This window comes from Macrobrachium nipponense, chromosome 39 (assembly GCF_015104395.2).
Source record: "Macrobrachium nipponense isolate FS-2020 chromosome 39, ASM1510439v2, whole genome shotgun sequence".
NCBI lineage: Eukaryota > Metazoa > Arthropoda > Malacostraca > Decapoda > Palaemonidae > Macrobrachium > Macrobrachium nipponense.
In genome coordinates this window covers 12,002,266-12,020,365 of record NC_061099.1, presented here as the reverse complement: position 1 = coordinate 12,020,365, position 18,100 = coordinate 12,002,266, and the positions used below count along the sequence as shown (strand labels likewise).

Below are 18,100 nucleotides of genomic sequence, written 5' to 3'. Positions count from 1 at the left end.
CCAGTCTTATAACACAACACACACACACATACCTCTTACGCTTTTAAATATATTCTATCTACTCGCCTTCTTTATTATTTTTTGCAAAATATAACAGCACTTCCTTAAAACAGAATCATAAGGAATAAAACAAATACAATGTCCTCAGTCCCTTGCACGCAAGGCTACAAAGTGTCCGCCAAGCTTGATAAAGCTTCTGCCAAAGTAAGGGTGAACATTTCAGCCGGCTGACTGATTCCAGTCACTCGATTAGAGAAGCATACTTAATCGTTTCAATTGGCGAGACATAAGAACACAGCATCATCGGCATAAAATGAACCAAGATTTTAAAGCAGGTTAATGTGAAGTTAAAAAAGAAAAAAATTCATAACAACCTAGATTTAAGTTGATAACTGAATCTACAAAGCTTTCTTCTCTAGAAGCACAGTCCTTTGAGAGAGAGAGAGAGAGAGAGAGAGAGAGAGAGAGAGAGAGAGAGAGAGAGAGAGAGAGAGAGAGAGAGAGAGAGAATACACACCAGGGGCTACTGACCCACGGGCTATGTCATGACCTCAATCTTGGCCTCTCGCAGCTATGGGTTCAAAGTTCCTTGCTTCAGGATACGTTCTGGCACAAAACTTTCCTATTTAATTGTTCACCAGAATTACTGACCACAATTCAATTTTACTTACTGCTATTTATTCATAATATAGATTCGGCTTAATTTGGTATAAAATATATGCAAACAGTCCCATGGACTGCCCAGAGCCGAAATGATTAGATATCAATAATAATAATAACAACATATGCCATGAAATTAATTAAGTTTTTAATCTGACAAAGCATCAGATTTCTCACATTGTGTCCAATCAAATGTATGTAATAATTTCACATTGATAATACCTCTCATCTGTACAATATACAATGATATCGTAAGTCTGTATGTGTGCTAAATTCAGTTTAAAATAAAGTTCAAAATAATAATTATAAAAAACTATAATCGATTCAAGGTAAGGAGCAAATCATAGCTTCGAACTCCTGGCTTTGTATTCATTCACGGTCGTCTTAATGCAGAGTTTTTTTTCGTAAAATTCTTTATTTAATGTTTTTATATTTTCATTTTTAATTTATATTTTTCTCTCAACAGCTACATCATTATTATATGTGCTGTATAATCTTATCCACGCCGTCTTCTCTCTCTAACGGTCATCGTCAATCCCATTTCCCTTTCGTAGGCGGAAGTTCGACTGGTCTCATTGCTGTTGGCTCGATCTACATAATTTTCTCCAATATTTTTAACGTGAAAGCTATATGTTACTTCAAATCATTATCCTCTCGCTCTCTCTCTCTCTCTCTTTGTTAATAGTTTACCTATCAGCATTGAAACTGACTCTCTCTCTCTCTCTCTCTCTCTCTCTCTCTCTCTCTCTCTCTCTCTCTCTCTCTATGCATTCTGAAATATTACCGTCCTGATAAACTAATAGCATCTGCTTTATTAGTTCTAAGTGTAAATCATGAATGACTTATGATAAAATGTAGATTGCTGATTTTTACAATGATTAATAGAGTAATCACACACAGTCTGCTGCGATAAACTCTGGATGATCATCTGAGGCAGAAAATTGCCCGGATGTGTGCTCTGAAGATCGCTTATGTAAAGCGTACCCCAGATTTTTTTTTTTTTTTTTTTTTTAATGCACGCACAAAGGAAAACAAAGAGAGACAGTCTGTCCATTGACGTAGCTTTTAAATGAGCTTGGTTTAGTTTGATTTCATGTTGAAGGAATGATGGGCAACCCAGACTACTGACTTGATCTGTAAAATTACGGCCCTTTTTGTACACAGCAAGCAATTTAAATGAGAGCAAGACGCACCAAGAGTTCGTGGGTCCTGGCCGTGGTGTACCAAAATGAGCGCTTGCCTAAAAAAAACTTGTTTACGCGATGTGGTTCAATCAACAACGCCTTCTCGTATCATAATCGCAAACAAGGCAAATCAAGAGAGAAAATATGTACGCAACACGAGAAACAATGGGATATACAGCATACAAACTAGTGCTCTTTATATCTCGAGATCTCTATGTAATCCTTCGAAGTTAGAATTCAACATGGGTCTAAAATGGCATGAGCCCACTACGTCTTGACTCACTAAATTTTCCTTCTCAGTTCCTGAGAGTACTGTGAACGAATACAGTTGACTTTTATTCTTTCATTCGCCAGTGTCAAAGTATGGAAAGGCCACTTCTTGCTACAGGATCTCATGCACTGTTGTGCAGGGCTTGATTCGTTGAAGAAGAGTCCCTCTATACGGTCTCCTACGTCCATCACAAAGAGTTCGATAACATCTAATTTCATGACCTGTTCGTCCGTAAATCTCAAACAGCCAGGCTGAATACTGATGATTTCAACGTGCTGGCCAAACCCCGTTCTTCTATACTGAACATCATCTTGATTTCTTTTTCACAAAATCCATCGGAGCGTCTGCTATAAACTGTTCCATCTCCAGTACCGGTAAACTTTATATAAGTAACGTGAAGGATTCTATGCATTGCATGTCCATTCATTTGGAAGATAATCAAACATCTTGGGCACGATTATACTCGTTTTCTGAAGTGCTCCCACACCTAAGCTATATCGTCCTTATTCCTAACATCGTTGTCCTTGCATTCCCTAGAATGCACAGGGTATAATCACCCCCATGTAGCTAATCTGAATGGATTCTCCCAGTGGCACCGCTACCTAATACCAAGGCCACCGAGTCGCCTGGTGGATGTGAACGTATTTGCGACTGCTTCTCATGTAAATCTTTATTACGAGTAAGTAATAATGTAATAAAAATACGCCATCTCATTACGATCACAGTATGGTAGTCCCTGGACGGAGCAGGGTACCTTAGGTAAAATCAGCATTCTGAGGAGCCCACCTGAAATTTCGCTGGTAAAAAGCGAGTGACGCAACCGAGTGAGGACGTCTCTACGTACTTCTCGAGTCTCCTCACATCGCGAGTCGACTGCCGGCAGCCGATGTGATAGGGACGAATGTGACCTGCGGTTTCTTTCGACGAGAACACTCCTGAGTATGGTGAGTGTGTGTAGCTACACCTTCCTTTCCTCAAACGAACGACAAGCGCGTCTCGAATTTGTTTCTTCTTGTGTTTCTGGTTTTGTGAAATATTATTACAAATATTAAACAGTTTCTAACGTTAACAATGTTCGTTTGGAAAAAATACAGTGATGAAAACACAAGGTGCATTCTTCATCTGTCCTGTCACACATAGTTCCAAATAACCATCGGTATCAATCTAGATTCTAGAGTCTAGACCAATGACCACTGTCAGTGCTACACAGATAAATTGACGATGCCTGTGAATCGACTCTGTGTGAAACCGTAGCCATCTGCGGTTGGGTTATATTTTGTACTTCAAGGCTGGAGGACATACATGCTGGCCACTGCTACCTGGCGTTTCGGTAACGAAAGAAAATTACATAACTTGAAGAGTATTTGAAATAAAAACGGTGTTACGCCATAACTAAACGACCGAGAGCTAACCAAGTATAAATATAGCTTTTAGTATCCCTAAATATACTTTCACTGTTATGAATAGAGGCGTGCAACTCAATACTGATTAAGATCTGCATTACGCTGGCGTCTGCTCGAATCTAAGCCTAGGTTGATATCTGTATTTACAACAGAAGTTAAGGAGATAAAATAAAATTTACGTTTGCATATATTTCTATTGACAGGAAAAACTGACAAAAGTTCTTTAAAAAAGTTGCCTACGTGGTGTTACGATAAAACACCGACAATTCCGTTTATAAACGATTCAGGATGTGGAATATTTCTCTGTCAACTAAAAAAGAATTTTTATTTGCCTCAGTGTGCATTCAGTCCTGGCTTAAATAACTGTGGCATGAGTGAGCATTTACGTTAACCAGATGACTCGCTCACAAAGCTTTCACATGCACACCAGTTTGTGTGTGTTAAATATTCATTACTCTCCACACAACATTAAATGTATCTGAATTTCACTGTATTTATGTGGCAGATAAGACACTCGCCAAGATAAACCAGTGACTCTGCACGCTCATATTTTTCAATGTTTTGAGAGTAGTAACTCCAAAAGTCAAGAGCGATATTCATATCGAGAGAGAGAGAGAGAGAGAGAGAGAGAGAGAGAGAGAGAGAGAGAGAGAGAGAGAGAGAGAGAATCCTTTAGTTCAAAGGCACATCGAACATACAATAAGGCTTTTAATGATAAGACTTCACGTTTATATTAAAAAAAAAGTTTTCCGTTTGAGTAATAAGTAGCGCCACAAGGCAAACGCAGTGGTTTGGAAAACCAGTTTCTGGGTTGCTGGGTTGACGACCTTTAGGTTGGTGTAAAAGGACTGTTAGCTTGGTTGGCTAGAGGCTGCTGGGCACTCTAGCGGTATCTCTCAGCTTGGGACCCTAAGCTAGGCCGAACTCCCAGAAACCACACCCTCCTATAAAAGGAAAAGAAAAAAAAGGCGGGAAAAGTGAAGCGTCCGCATCTACGGTCATTCTCCAATCGTGGAGATTTACGGAAACGGTCGAGTGATAAGGACTGATTCAAGGAAAACAGCGAATAAAAAAATTAAAGACATGGTAGGTATATATATATATATCTATGAAATATCAAAGATAATAAGAATGATCAAAGATAATAAGAATGATCAATAATGATAATAAAAATCCTTCTTTCTCCGTAACAAATCCTAAATGTAACATGCTTGGGAGAAGTTATATTCTAATGCAAAGGGCCTTCCATTACGACTTTGTCTTCCAAATTTCAAAACTGTCATATGAACCACTGATCGAATGGCTGTCGAATCTAACAGGTACATTTTGGAAGTCAAGGAAATGAATTTATTCAATACTTTCTAAAGACTCAACAACGAACACACGAGATGGGAATAAAACATAAAAAAAAAGTACGAACAGGGAAGGATATCATCGTAAGCAGTATCTCCAATGGACTGCAGCCAGCATGGCTCAACATGCCATTAATTACATAAGTGATACGGCCTTAATAAAAGCAATATTTTACGAATGGTTTCAACACCCGACTCCACCCGGGGACCGTGCCTGGGGTGAGGATTACCCAAGAGATTAGTAAAATATGGTTTCACACCAGTGGGCTGAGGATAACAATCCCCCCCACCCCCCCACGAGGTCCTCTCATCTTTATGGTACACAATTTTATGGAACAATAACAACTCACGTCTGCTATTGTTGTTTAAGATGTTAAGATTAACCAGCCGTGTGCTGAGAGAGAGAGAGAAGAGAGAATATTTGCGTAGTGTTTTTATACCTAATGAGTGCTTTCCTTTAATGAAAGCATCTCACTCAAAATTACAACACCCCAAAATCTGTATAACGTCTCCCTCTCTCTATCTCTCTCTCTTTCTCTCGCGTGGTAATTAAATCAAACAATTTTCCCAAAGATATTCTGTCTGTCTCGCCATCACGCAACGTAGATGGTATAAGGGTGCGTTTCACTTTCATACAACAAAGATTCGCAATAGAACGATTTTCAAGATATTCTGTTGCCTAGAGTCGTTCTTATTTTAGTTCTTTGCATCATACATAAACAGAACGGTTCTTATTATTATTATTATTATTATTATTTTTTTTTTTTTTTGCTCTATCACAGTCCTCCAATTCGACTGGGTGGTATTTATAGTGTGGGGTTCCGGGTTGCATCCTGCCTCCTTAGGAGTCCATCACTTTTCTTACTATGTGTGCCGTTTCTAGGATCACACACTTCTGCATGAGTCCTGGAGCTACTTCAGCCTCTAGTTATTCTAGATTCCTTTCCAGGGATCTTGGGATCGTGCCTAGTGCTCCTATGATTATGGGTACGATTTCCACTGGCATATCCCATATCCTTCTTATTTCTATTTTCAGATCTTGATACTTATCCATTTTTTCCCTCTCTTTCTCTTCAACTCTGGTATCCCATGGTATTGCGACATCAATGAGTGATACTTTCTTCTTGACTTTGTCAATCAACGTCATGTCTGGTCTGTTTGCACGTATCACCCTATCCGTTCTGATACCATAGTCCCAGAGGATCTTTGCCTGATCGTTTTCTATCACTCCTTCAGGTTGGTGCTCGTACCATTTATTACTGCAAGGTAGCTGATGTTTCTTGCACAGGCTCCAGTGGAGGGCTTTTGCCACTGAATCATGCCTCTTTTTGTACTGGTTCTGTGCAAGTGCCGGGCATTCACTTGCTATGTGGTTTATGGTTTCATTTTTCGTATTGCACTTCCTACATATGGGAGAGATGTTATTTCCGTCTATAGTTCTTTGAACATATCTGGTTCTTAGGGCCTGATCTTGTGCCGCTGTTATCATTCCTTCAGTTTCCTTCTTTAGCTCTCCCCTCTGTAGTCATTGCCAATTGTCATCGCTGGCTAGTTCCTTAGTCTGTCTCATGTATTGTCCGTGCATTGGTTTGTTGTGCCAGTCCTCTGTTCTGTTTGTCATTCTCCTGTCTCTGTATATTTCTGGGTCTTCGTCTACTTTTATGAGTCCTTCTTCCCTTGCACTCTTTAGCCACTCGTCTTCACTGGTTTTCAGAAACTGCCCCAGTGCTCTGTTCTCGATGTTGACGCAGTCCTCTATACTTAGTAGTCCTCTCCCTCCTTCCTTTCGTGTTATGTATAGTCTGTCCGTATTTGTTCTAGGGTGTAGTGCTTTGTGTATTGTCATATGCTTCCTGGTTTTCTGGTCTATGCTACGGAGTTCTGCCTTCGTCCATTCCACTATTCCTGCGCTGTATCTGATTACTGGCACTGCCCATGTGTTTATGGCTTTTATCATATTTCCGGCGTTGAGTTTTGACTTGAGTATCGCTTTGAGTCTCTGCATATATCCTTTCCTGATCGTGTCCTTAATCTCTTGGTGTTTTATATCCCCTCCTTCCATTATTCCCAGGTATTTGTATCCAGTCTCATCTATGTGTTTGATGTTGCTCCCATCTGGTAGCTTTATCCCTTCAGTTCTCGTTACTTTGCCTCTTTGTATGTTGACTAAACCGCATTTTTCTATTCTAAACTCCATCCTGATGTCCCCAGATACAATCCTTACAGTCTGGATTAGGGTATCTATTTCCTTGATGCTCTTATCATACAGCTTGATGTCGTCCATGAACATCAGCTGGTTGATTCTGTTGCCTCTTTTCTTGAGGAGTTGTTGTTGTTGTTGTTGTTATTGGTTTCAGTTTCAAAAATAACTTTTTCGACGTATCTTGAAATCGTTTCGAATAAGCTCTGTCGTGCGCAACAACTTGGATGTTTTTAAAATCATGTCTACGATTCTTCAAGTGATCGATTCCTTCTGGAAAAGTTCAAATAGAACAGAACACACAACTAAGGAAAATGTCACATTAGTAACCTCTCAACTAACAATACTTTCTCGCCACTAAGAATTTTACGGAGTAAAACCTTGAACTGACCAGCAAATGTGTATAAAGACATACACACATTCACGAAGTCCAGAAGCATCCTAAAAAAAATTATAGATTCAAGCGAAGTGTCAGAATACGATTCAGATGTGCACATGTAAGCCCTAACTGAAACTAAAATAAACTCGAGGATAAACATCTCTTCACCATTCTGCAATTCGTAACGCAATCACGATTCCATTTGGGACAATACGAATTCTTAAATCTCATTCACAAAAATAAATCTATTCCTTTTTACGCCAGCTTTTGAATCATACACAAGCAAGCCATAGCTGAAACTAAATTCAACTCTGAGGATAAACATCTCTTCACCATTCTGCAATTCGTAACGCAATCACGATTCCATTTGGGGCAATACGAATTCTTAAATCTCATGTACAAAAATAAATCTATTCCTTTTTATGTCGGCTTCTTCATCATTCGAGGCGCATCACAGCGGGTTCATTGCTTTCCAGTTTCGTAATTCTAATCCCCAGAGGTCAGTAAACCCCATCATCCGTATTCAAGCCTCGTTTCTTTACTCTCTATGGTAGAAACGCTCCCCCTTTGCAGTCCAGACGAGCTAAAGTGCTACGTGGGCCACCAAACTCCCTTGCATTCCAGTCTGGTTTTATTTAGGACCTACGCATGAACCCTTCCCCCCCCCCCCCCCATCCCCCACCTTCCATTGAAGCTCAGCCGAGGCTCAAAACACACACCCGTGACGTCACGTCGTCGTCACCTTATCTAGAAGATTCGGATAAATCAGGAGTCACGTGACCTTTGATGTCCTGATGTCTTCTGCATTCTGCCTGTGTGTGTGTGTGTGTGTGTGTTCGCCTGGTCGGTAAGGTCACTGAAGTCCTAGTTTCTCCTCCGTGCGCTGGTTCGAATCCACGAGAGACGAAATTATTATCAACTACAAAAATTCCCCCTCGGTTCGCATGTGAAAATATATTAATTCCGAGGTAGAGCGAACTGGGTATTACAGGACATTTGTAGCTTGATACATGTATATATGAATCACGGCGATGTGATGAAACATCATATAAATATATATATGTAAAAACAAATGTTAACATATATTTAGAAACAATAAAATAATAAAATCATAGCGAGCAAAATTATTAAAATATATCATGAACAAGACTGAACAAAAAGCGAGATCAAAGAGTCGGATATAAAAAAAAAAACTTTTTTATTGAAAGACGAAAACTTCCAACAACATCTGCAACATCATCCCCGGCAACATCGACCGCAGAAGCAACAACATTAGCGTTCAAGACAGTAGTACCGTAACATCTGAAATTTTTATCTAACATCGGCATTCCTTCCCCGAGGGACACGTAACAGCAATACATAAATAAGTACGGTTCGCTAAATTACTACGTACAACCTTCACTTACAAAAAATAAAAATATATAAGTTTTCTCATGAAGTGATTACGCGTTTACTTAAAAAGGAGAAAAATATAAGTATTTCTTCTTATAAAGTGACGGCATTCCGCCTTCACTAATAATAAAATTAAATATTTTCTTGTGAAGTGATTAAGGCCTTCACTTATAAAAAAAAAAAGCAGTTTTCTCGTAAGATGACTGGCCCTTACTTAAAACGAGAGAGAGAGAAAAAAAAAATAGTACTTTTTCTATAGTGACGCTATACCGCCTTTACTTAAAATAAACTTATGTATTTCTCTTTTAAAGTGATTAGGCTTTTAATTAAAAAAATGAAAAATGTACGTACTTTTCTTGTCAAGTGATTAGACATTTACTTTAAAAAAATTATATAAGAACTTTTTCTTAAAAAGTGACGATATACCGCCTTTACTTAAAATAAAATTAAGTACTTTTCTTGTCAAGTGACGACATACTGCCTTTACTTAGAAAAGAAAATAAAGTGATGGCACACAGCCTTTACTTAAAAAAACTTAAACAATTTATAAAGTATTTTTACGAAGTACAAACCAACTGCGTTCACACACAAAAAATCTAGCGTGATCTGACCTCCAGCTTACACGGCACGCGTGCAAGATCCCCCCCCAACCCCCCGCGCCTAAGTTTTAAACATTATATTCCTGACTTAACGCATATTAAAACGTGCTAAAATATACGGGTAAATAGAACCTTGTTTTACCAACGAAAATTAAACTAATATACGCTGTATTTTGTTAGAAATATTTTTTTTACTGTTTAACTTGCACTTTCTTTTTTACATTTTCATTGTAATGAATAAATCATAAATATCCTGTCCTAAATATCCTGTATATATCTTTGACTCGACGCGAAACACCTTTTCAGACCTTTTTAGGTTCTTCAATAGACCTTTCCTACCCCACCTATAAGAACATGAAAAACAACAATAAAGAAGTTTGTAGGCTTCCTCCCCGAGTAAGAAAAAAACACACGAGTTGTTTTCTTAAAAATGATACAGTTCCTTCCAGGCAGGTGTCGTTTGTTCTGAAGCCCAGAAACATTCCAGTTTTTCCGTACTTATCAGCCACAGACCGCCCTACAAAAAAAAAAAAAAGGTCTACGAAGTTCGCCTAATGATGAGCTAAAACTTATAACCACCAACAACCTTTTCAATACCACTAGGACGCGTCCACTCTGCAATTAGTTCGGAAAATGGTGTGGGGGGTGGGGTCACATCTGCACTGGTCATGTGTGGTCACACTGACCTTTCCGTATATCGTAGAGAATTAGTTCTTTCTAGGGAGAGGAACGGACGGTGGTGATGGAATATGTAGAAAAATATGCGGAGTAGAACTGTAAAAATGAGAAAATATGCAGAGATAAAATAATAATATGTGGAAAATGTAAAAATAAATGAAAATAAGGTGAGAAAAATAAAAATCGGAAAACATAAGAAAATATTTATCCGGAGAGGAAATACTTGACTACAAAATGGAATATATAATATATAAGAAAATATGCAAAGAAAAAAATGGAATGTATAAAATTATGCGAAGAAACTAAAAAAAAATTGAATATTTAATAAAATATACGGAGAAAAAAATAACGAGCTATTTTAATTTTAACTTAATCTCAAGATGACACCATTCATGGTCTTTTCTAATTCACTAATTTAGTGACGTTATCAAACGAGATAAAAAAAATATACATATAGTTATCTAGTTAGTAAAAAAATATATACATTCTCTTTTTTGAAAAGTTACAAGTTCATTTAAAAATCTAGTTCGTAAAAAATGCTTATTATTTTTCTTTTATCCTTTTTGAAAAGATGAATTCTCCTTGCCCTGGCTAACGTAATACGTCTTTCGAAACGTCCTGAAAATGCGGCTGGGACCCGAGTTTCCTACTTTCGTTGGAACCTACGTGTTTCCTATTCTTTTTTTTTTTTTTTTTTTTTGTTTTTTTTTTTGCTTCAACTTTTTAATTCTGACGGAATTACGGAGATTTCTGGGGATTTCTTTTCAATTTGGAGAGAGAGAGAGAGAGAGAAGAATCATAGTGATTTCAATGCAACTGTCCACAGTTAGCATTTTTTCAGCTAGACTTGAGAGAAGAGAGAGAGAGAGAGAGAGAGAGAGAGATTTCAATGCCGCTAACCACAGCACTATTCAACTCGTATCAATTCCTCAACCGTCCATCTATAACCGTTCGCCCGTGAAAAGACCAGCGCCGATTCAATGATTCCCACTTGACCCAGACATAACAATAAAGTTCAGTCGAACAAAGCCATGAAGATGATTTTCAGAGTTTTGAGAGAGTCCCTGGATGGGCCAAGTATTTGCTTTGCCACTTCTTGTGACCTGTGGATGGCTTGGAGTGCCACCAAGTCTGTTATCCGCGTGTTGTGGACTAGTGATTCAGGCAAAATCTTTCACTTCCTTCCTAAAATATATTTTTGGTCTATACGCTTATAGTGATTGATGATAATTCATTTTTTTATATATATTTTTTTCTTTACTAATCACCGATCTTTCTTTTCTGTATTTTTCTTGTTACCTTCTGTTACGTCTTTCAAATGAGTACTGTATTCTTTAGAATACAGTACTCAAGTCAGTGTCCCCTGTGGTGGGCTTGTTCCATACGAATGGGGTTCATCTTCTGAATAATAATAATAATAATAATAATAATATATTTTATATAAATAATGGCAGAATTCACAGAATTGATTTTGTACAATATTCTTTCAATTCTCCTTATGATTTTCCTTTCTGGCACGCTGGTATTATAAAGCAGCTGTCCAATGTTCATCGTGCTGTAGGTCGTCAACGGAAATTTCGGGCGGGCTGGTGTTATCAAAAGCAAAACTGGTTATCAGGACAGGCTGGGGTCGTCAACAGGTATACAGGTGGGTTTTCGTAGGTCGGGAACAGGCCGTAGTCGTCAGGGGTCTATCCGGTATTTCTTGTTTATTTCTTCTTTTCTCGGTTTTTAAGGCGTCTACATGTTTCGGCCACCTCGTTTGGCCATCTTCGGGACGGGATCGCTGAGTGCAATGGTCTGTGTCAGGAATCAGGAATCGGGGTATAGGTTAGGATGGGGCCTCCGTAGAGGTTCCAAGGAAAGAAGGCATAGGTTTGGAAGGGATAATAGCATGCTTAAAGGAAGGTATGAGTTGAGAGAAAATAGAGTAGGGCAGACCTACTGGCCATAGCGTGTTAAGAATGTGTCATGTTACGTGTATTTTTTGGCTGGTTTGAATGTGTAGTCAGATGTATTCACGCTATTTATTGCATTCGGTTGGCTTGAAGAAACAGGTACCTCACTTTTCATTGGGCAATACCTGTGACGTCACGAGCGATGTCATCAGGGGCCGGGGGCCCGTGCTGGTTGGCTGTCCTCTTCGTGGCGGAGCCTCATCCTTATTGGTGATGGTGGAGGTCCCCTCGAAGGGCGTGCTACCAGGTCGTCCTCAAGGCGAGAGCTTGAGCTGCGATCACCACCCTCAGGGTTACTAGGGACGTCCTCAGGATGAGAGCTAATGCTTCTATCATCCTCAGGATCCCTCTGGTGCGATGGTCGTTGTGGGGCGGTGTCTGCTGCTCTCCTGACGGCGGTGGGGAGGAGGAAGGTCTCCTGTGTGATGTTCAAACTGGGCTTCTCCCTCCCGATGTGCAGCGCTTCTAAGATTCGCAAACGACGTAGATCGGGTGCCTGGTCGATAACCTCGAAGTTACCGACGATGTCGCTGCGTCGGATTCTTTTATTATGGGCAGTCCTTGCATGATTAAATACCGCTCCTTCCTGCGCGTGACAGGAGATCCTCTTGGAGAGGCGCATTGACTCATCCCGATGTAAGTTCCGAGGCATCCCCTCGGATGGGCACGTGTATCTGTAAATGACGTCGTCCTTTCTTTCAAGGGATCCTGCAACGGTGCGGGGTTATTTTTCATAATAAGACTGCATGTTTTTTTACTTGTATAAAATATGATCAAGTTGATCTGCTTGTTGTTGTCGGTCGGGGAAACGTGATTCCTGATTATTTCCCGTAGGGCTCGCTCGTCTTCTTTATACCGCCGATGGAAGGTGCCCTTGTAGAAAAAATTAATTTTCTGCTGGGGGTCTGGGCGGGGTTCCTGTAGGTACCATTCTTCCATGCTCTTCTGAAGACGTTCTGGATGCTTCGGTTGGTGTGTCCGTTGTTTACTAGGACCTGGGCTGCATACACAATATCCGGCATGCAGACCCTACAACGCGAACAGCACCCCGGCATGCGAAGCTTTAGGAGGAGCCGCCTGCAGCAAGAACTAGAATCCAAAAGAGCAAGAGAAAGCCACGCTCATCAATGAAAGGGTGCAACTCTTCGTAAATGGGATGAAATTCGCGGTATGAATCCTGTAGCAGCCCCCTCGGATGCCGGGGATAATAATGATGGCACTAGCAGCAACGCTCTCCCAACACCAGTGCAGCACATCAAGACATCGTCGACTGCCTGAAACGTATGGAGGAGAAAGATGCCCTGAAGAAACAGAAGACCATTACAAGAAAACTAATTAACCTTAATGGAGGTAAAATACGCCTGCCGCAAGAACATGACAAATATATTAACTTGACCACCTACACCCCATCCCCTAAGAAGAAGAGGACATACTCAAGAAAGGCCTGAATTGCCACTTCATCTCTCGCCCCGTCCCCTTAATAAAAGGATGGAGATAGAATATCTTACGGAGACGATAATGAAACAAGAAAGCCTTGGGAATGTACACACCACCGACGCCCTTCAACCTCTCCTCTTAGCAGAAGCCCTTACAGACCGAGGAACTTATAAAAGTGACATCGTCGATCGCCGTCTGCGGGATGCTGCTAAAAGCTTGAGAGAAAACGAAGACATCACCGTCAGGAGAGCCGACAAGACCGCAGCCCTAGTACTTATCAAGACTACCGAATATAGACAAAAAATCGACGAGATCCTCGCCGATACCACTAAGTTTCGACGTATTACTAAGAACCCCGTAGACGACATTAAACGCGAAGCCAATAGAATCATAGAAACTGTCAACGCAGCCACTAACGCCTTACACCTCTCTAGTATTTCTGGAGATTACAACCTCGGGTACATCTACGGTAATGTTGAAAAAACTCATAACATGGAAACCCTTTAAGACCTATCATAGCCAAATACCAGCACCCACATACCACCTTGCTAAACAACTAAATTACTATTCTCACCCCCTACATCCCCAGCACACAGTTTGAAGTCGTCTTGCGGAGTTTTCTGCAAGCCTTAAGATCCGCGCCCCCTGGAGGCAGTATTGCATCGATGGATGTAGAGTCGCTGTTTACTAACGTTCCTGTAGATGAAACCATCGAAATGATCCTTGAACGTGTCTACAGAGAACCCATCCACCGACCCGCTGAATATCCCCGAACACGCCCTTCGCTCTCTGCTGGAAATATGCACCAAGAAGGCTCCCTTCATTAACCACCATGGCCATATGTACTTACAAATCGATGGTGTAGCGATGGGATCCCCCCTCGGGGTCCTGTTTGCGAACTTTACATGGGCATGGTGGAGGAGCGTGTCTTTAGGTGCATTAGGAAGCCATCTATATACGTAAGATATATAGATGACACTTTCATCCAAGCAGGAACGAGGGAGGAGATCGAGGAAATACGTCAAGCCTTCCACACCAACAGCCGTTTACGATTTACCATCGAATATAGCCGTGATGGCCGTCTTCCCCTCCTGGACGTCCTGGTTGAACAGAAGGAGGGTGCGTTCGCTACACGGGTTTACACGAAGCCCACGAACCTGGGAATGTGTCTGAACGGCGAGAGTGAATGCCCTGAACGCTATAAGGACACCACCATCAGCGCCTACGTCAGGAGAGCTCTTTCCCATTGTTCAACATGGGCAGACACCCATAAGGAGATGGAACGTGCAGCCCAGGTCCTAGTAAACAACGGACACACCAACCGAAGCATCCAGAACGTCTTCAGGAAGAGCATGGAAGAATGGTACCTACAGGAACCCCGCCCAGACCCCCAGCAGAAAATTATTTTTTTCTACAAGGGCACCTATTTCCATCGGCGGCCGGTTATAAAGAAAGAAACGAGCGAGCCCTACGGGAAATAATCAGGAATCACGTTTCCCCGACCGACAACAACAAGCAGATCAACTTGATCATATTTTATACAAGTAAAAAAACATGCAGTCTTATTATGAAAAATAACCCCGCACCGTTGCAGAAATCCCTTGAAGAGGACGAACGTCATTTACAGATACACGTGCCCAATCCGAGGATTGCCTCGGAACTTACATCGGGATGACGTCAATGCGCCTCTCCAAGAGGATCTCCTGTCACGCGCAGGAAGGAGCGGTAAATTTAATCATGCAAGGACTGCCCATAATAAAAGAATCCGACGCAGCGACATCGTCGGTAACTTCGAGGTTATCGACCAGGCACCCGATCTACGTCGTTTGCGAATCTTAGAAGCGCTGCACATCGGGAGGGAGAAGCCCAGTTTGAACATCACACAGGAGACCTTCCTCCTCCCCACCGCCGTCAGGAGAGCAGCAGACACCGCCCCACAACGACCATCGCACCAGAGGGATCCTGAGGATGATAGAAGCATTAGCTCTCATCCTGAGGACGTCCCTAGTAACCCATGAGGGTGATCGCAGCTCAAGCTCTCGCCCTGAGGACGACCTGGTAGCACGCCCTTCGAGGGACCTCCACCATCACCAATAAGGATGAGGCTCCGCCCACGAAGAGGACAGCCAAACCAGCACGGGCCCCCTGATGACATCGCTCGTGACGTCACAGGTATTGCCCAATGAAAAGTGAGGTACCTGTTTCTTCAAGCCAACCGAATGCCAATAAATAGCGTGAATAACATTGACACAGACCATTGCACTCAGCGATCCCGTCCCGAAGATGGCCAAACGAGGTGGCCGAAACATGTAGACGCCTTAAAAACCAGAAAAGAAGAAATAACAAGAAATACCGGATAGACCCTGACGACTACGGCCTGTTCCCGACCTACGAAAAACCCACCTGTATACCTGTTGACGACCCCAGCCTGTCCTGATAACCAGTTTTGCTTTTGATAACACCAGCCCGCCCGAAATTTCCGTTGACGACCTACAGCACGATGAACATTGGACAGCTGCTTTATAATACCAGCGTGCCAGAAAGGAAAATCATAAGGAGAATTGAAAGAATATTGTACAAAATCAATTCTGTGAATTCTGCCATTATTTATAATAAAACTTGTTTGAAAGAAGGTCTGTTTCCAGCATACAATAATAATAATAATAATAATGTTATTGCGTCAAGGTCTGGTATTACCAATACTAAAATATAAGAAATATATATATTTTTTTAATTCTGGTTGTATTATATTTTAGGATGGTAATCTCCGCTACAGAATCGTTGATACACTATTTCCATATTATTACTGTATCATGTCTAATAATTTAAATCTAATCTGACAGCCACAAAGACCTAAAGCATACTAACGTGAAAAAAAAAAAAAACAAGAATGAAAACAGCGAGACGACAAAGAGAGAATAACAGGCACTACTTGATAAAACCTTACAATCCTTGACACGGAGAATCGTCATCACGACATTCTATTCAGCCATGACATTACCCGGCGGCTGGCAATGACCTTACCCGCGCAACCGTTTCAACCCGTTCCATGGACGAGCGATGTTTATAATACCAATGCGGTCAACGCACCATCTAGTTTTGGGAGGGGAAGGGGTAGGGAGAAGGGGGAAGGGGTAGGGAGAGAACGTGTAGGAGAAGGGGCAGGGGGGAGGGAGGAAAGGGGATTAGATACCGTTACCCACGAGATTTCCAAGATATCGGGAGTGGGCCCATACTTTCGTACTGTGATTCGCATATAAATGGCTTATAATAATTCTACACACATGAGGGAATACAATTTTTTTTATTATGAGTTGCTTAGTATTTAAGATATAATCCATTTCTGTTATTATCTAAATACGTGGTATAAATGCCATAACATGCTTCTATTTCTAAATAAAGAATTATTGTCCTATATAAAAATTGACGGTACATATTGCACACTGATTTGCGAGTGATAAAAAAAGAAATAACTTGAGGACATTTGACTTGCAAATGTAAAGCACAAAACAACAGCGACAACAACAACTACAACATATGCATCATAATACAACAGCAACAATAACAAAGTAACAGTTATAATATGGCGACATGGCGACCGAGCGGAAAAAAAAAAATCAATAATAAGACGTCCCTACATATAATGTCTTTTAAAAAGAATTTGGAGTCATTTGCATTACACAAAATAACAACACGGAGAAGATATTCCGTCTCATTCTTGATAAACAGAAGCGTATATATCACAAGAATCTCCTTCGAGAGTCTCCAGTGTTCGATTTCAACCTTCAGGAACTTGAACTTTCCGATCCATAAGCCTATGATTTTTTGTTTGTTATCGAAAAACATCTCTCCTCATTTACATGCCCCAGTAATCACTACTTCACCTTTCTCCTAACTCCCATTTATTCTAGTTCCTCCCTGTCCTTTATATATCCTTCCTTAATAATCATTATCTTAAAATGATTAGGTCAGAGCTGGTTATTTTTGTTCCCTAAAACATTTCACTATTACTAAATGACAGACGAGTGTTTCAATCCTGAGGGCGTCTTTCGCAATGAGAATGAAAGACGGGAAATACACGATTTTATCGGTGGAGAACGAGTGTAGTGAACACAGGAAAAACGAGTCGAAGTCAAATTTGGCATATCCATTGTGCAGTTCAAAATGTCTATGAAACAAACAAATAGTCTACCAAAGGCCACATGACAAGAGTTGCCGATCACCCACTGAACAATTGTTATAGCAATTGCAAAACTGACCAAGCCTTTTCTGTTGCACACAACAGAGTTCAGATAACGGTCCATTGGTTTCTGGGTTTATTTACATGTTAAAACTCTTCAACCTCCCGACAGTCTCGTGCGTAAAACCCGGTTTTTGCGAAAAACGTCAGCAGTGGAATCCTTCACTCGACGCACGTTTCAAGGTCTCTGTCTTACGACGCCAGACAGATGCCAAGTTTATTTTCTTCTCTTTTTTTAATAAGTGACGACCCCGAAAAGGAAACTGTATTTGCCTCTCGCACGCGCACTTACACACGAACAATTTAGCTATTACCACAACTTTCCCATCGTCAAATATAGCTTTAAT

At 40.8% G+C, this 18,100-nt stretch overlaps 1 protein-coding gene and 1 long non-coding RNA gene across 3 annotated transcripts in view; one reads left to right on the top strand and one right to left on the bottom strand.

The window, feature by feature from the left end:
* LOC135210126 (uncharacterized) overlaps window positions 1-18,100 on the bottom strand; it is a 104,596-nt gene that overhangs the window by 34,719 nt on the left and 51,777 nt on the right. The window lies entirely within an intron of this gene.
* The window catches only part of LOC135210125 (uncharacterized), a 30,193-nt gene continuing 14,887 nt past the window's right edge, over window positions 2,795-18,100 (top strand). Inside the window, exon 1 of the mRNA XM_064242941.1 lies at window positions 2,795-3,059. Coding sequence (XP_064099011.1) covers window positions 3,057-3,059 — 3 coding nt within the window. The 5' untranslated portion in view covers window positions 2,795-3,056. The remainder of the gene's footprint in view (window positions 3,060-18,100) is intronic.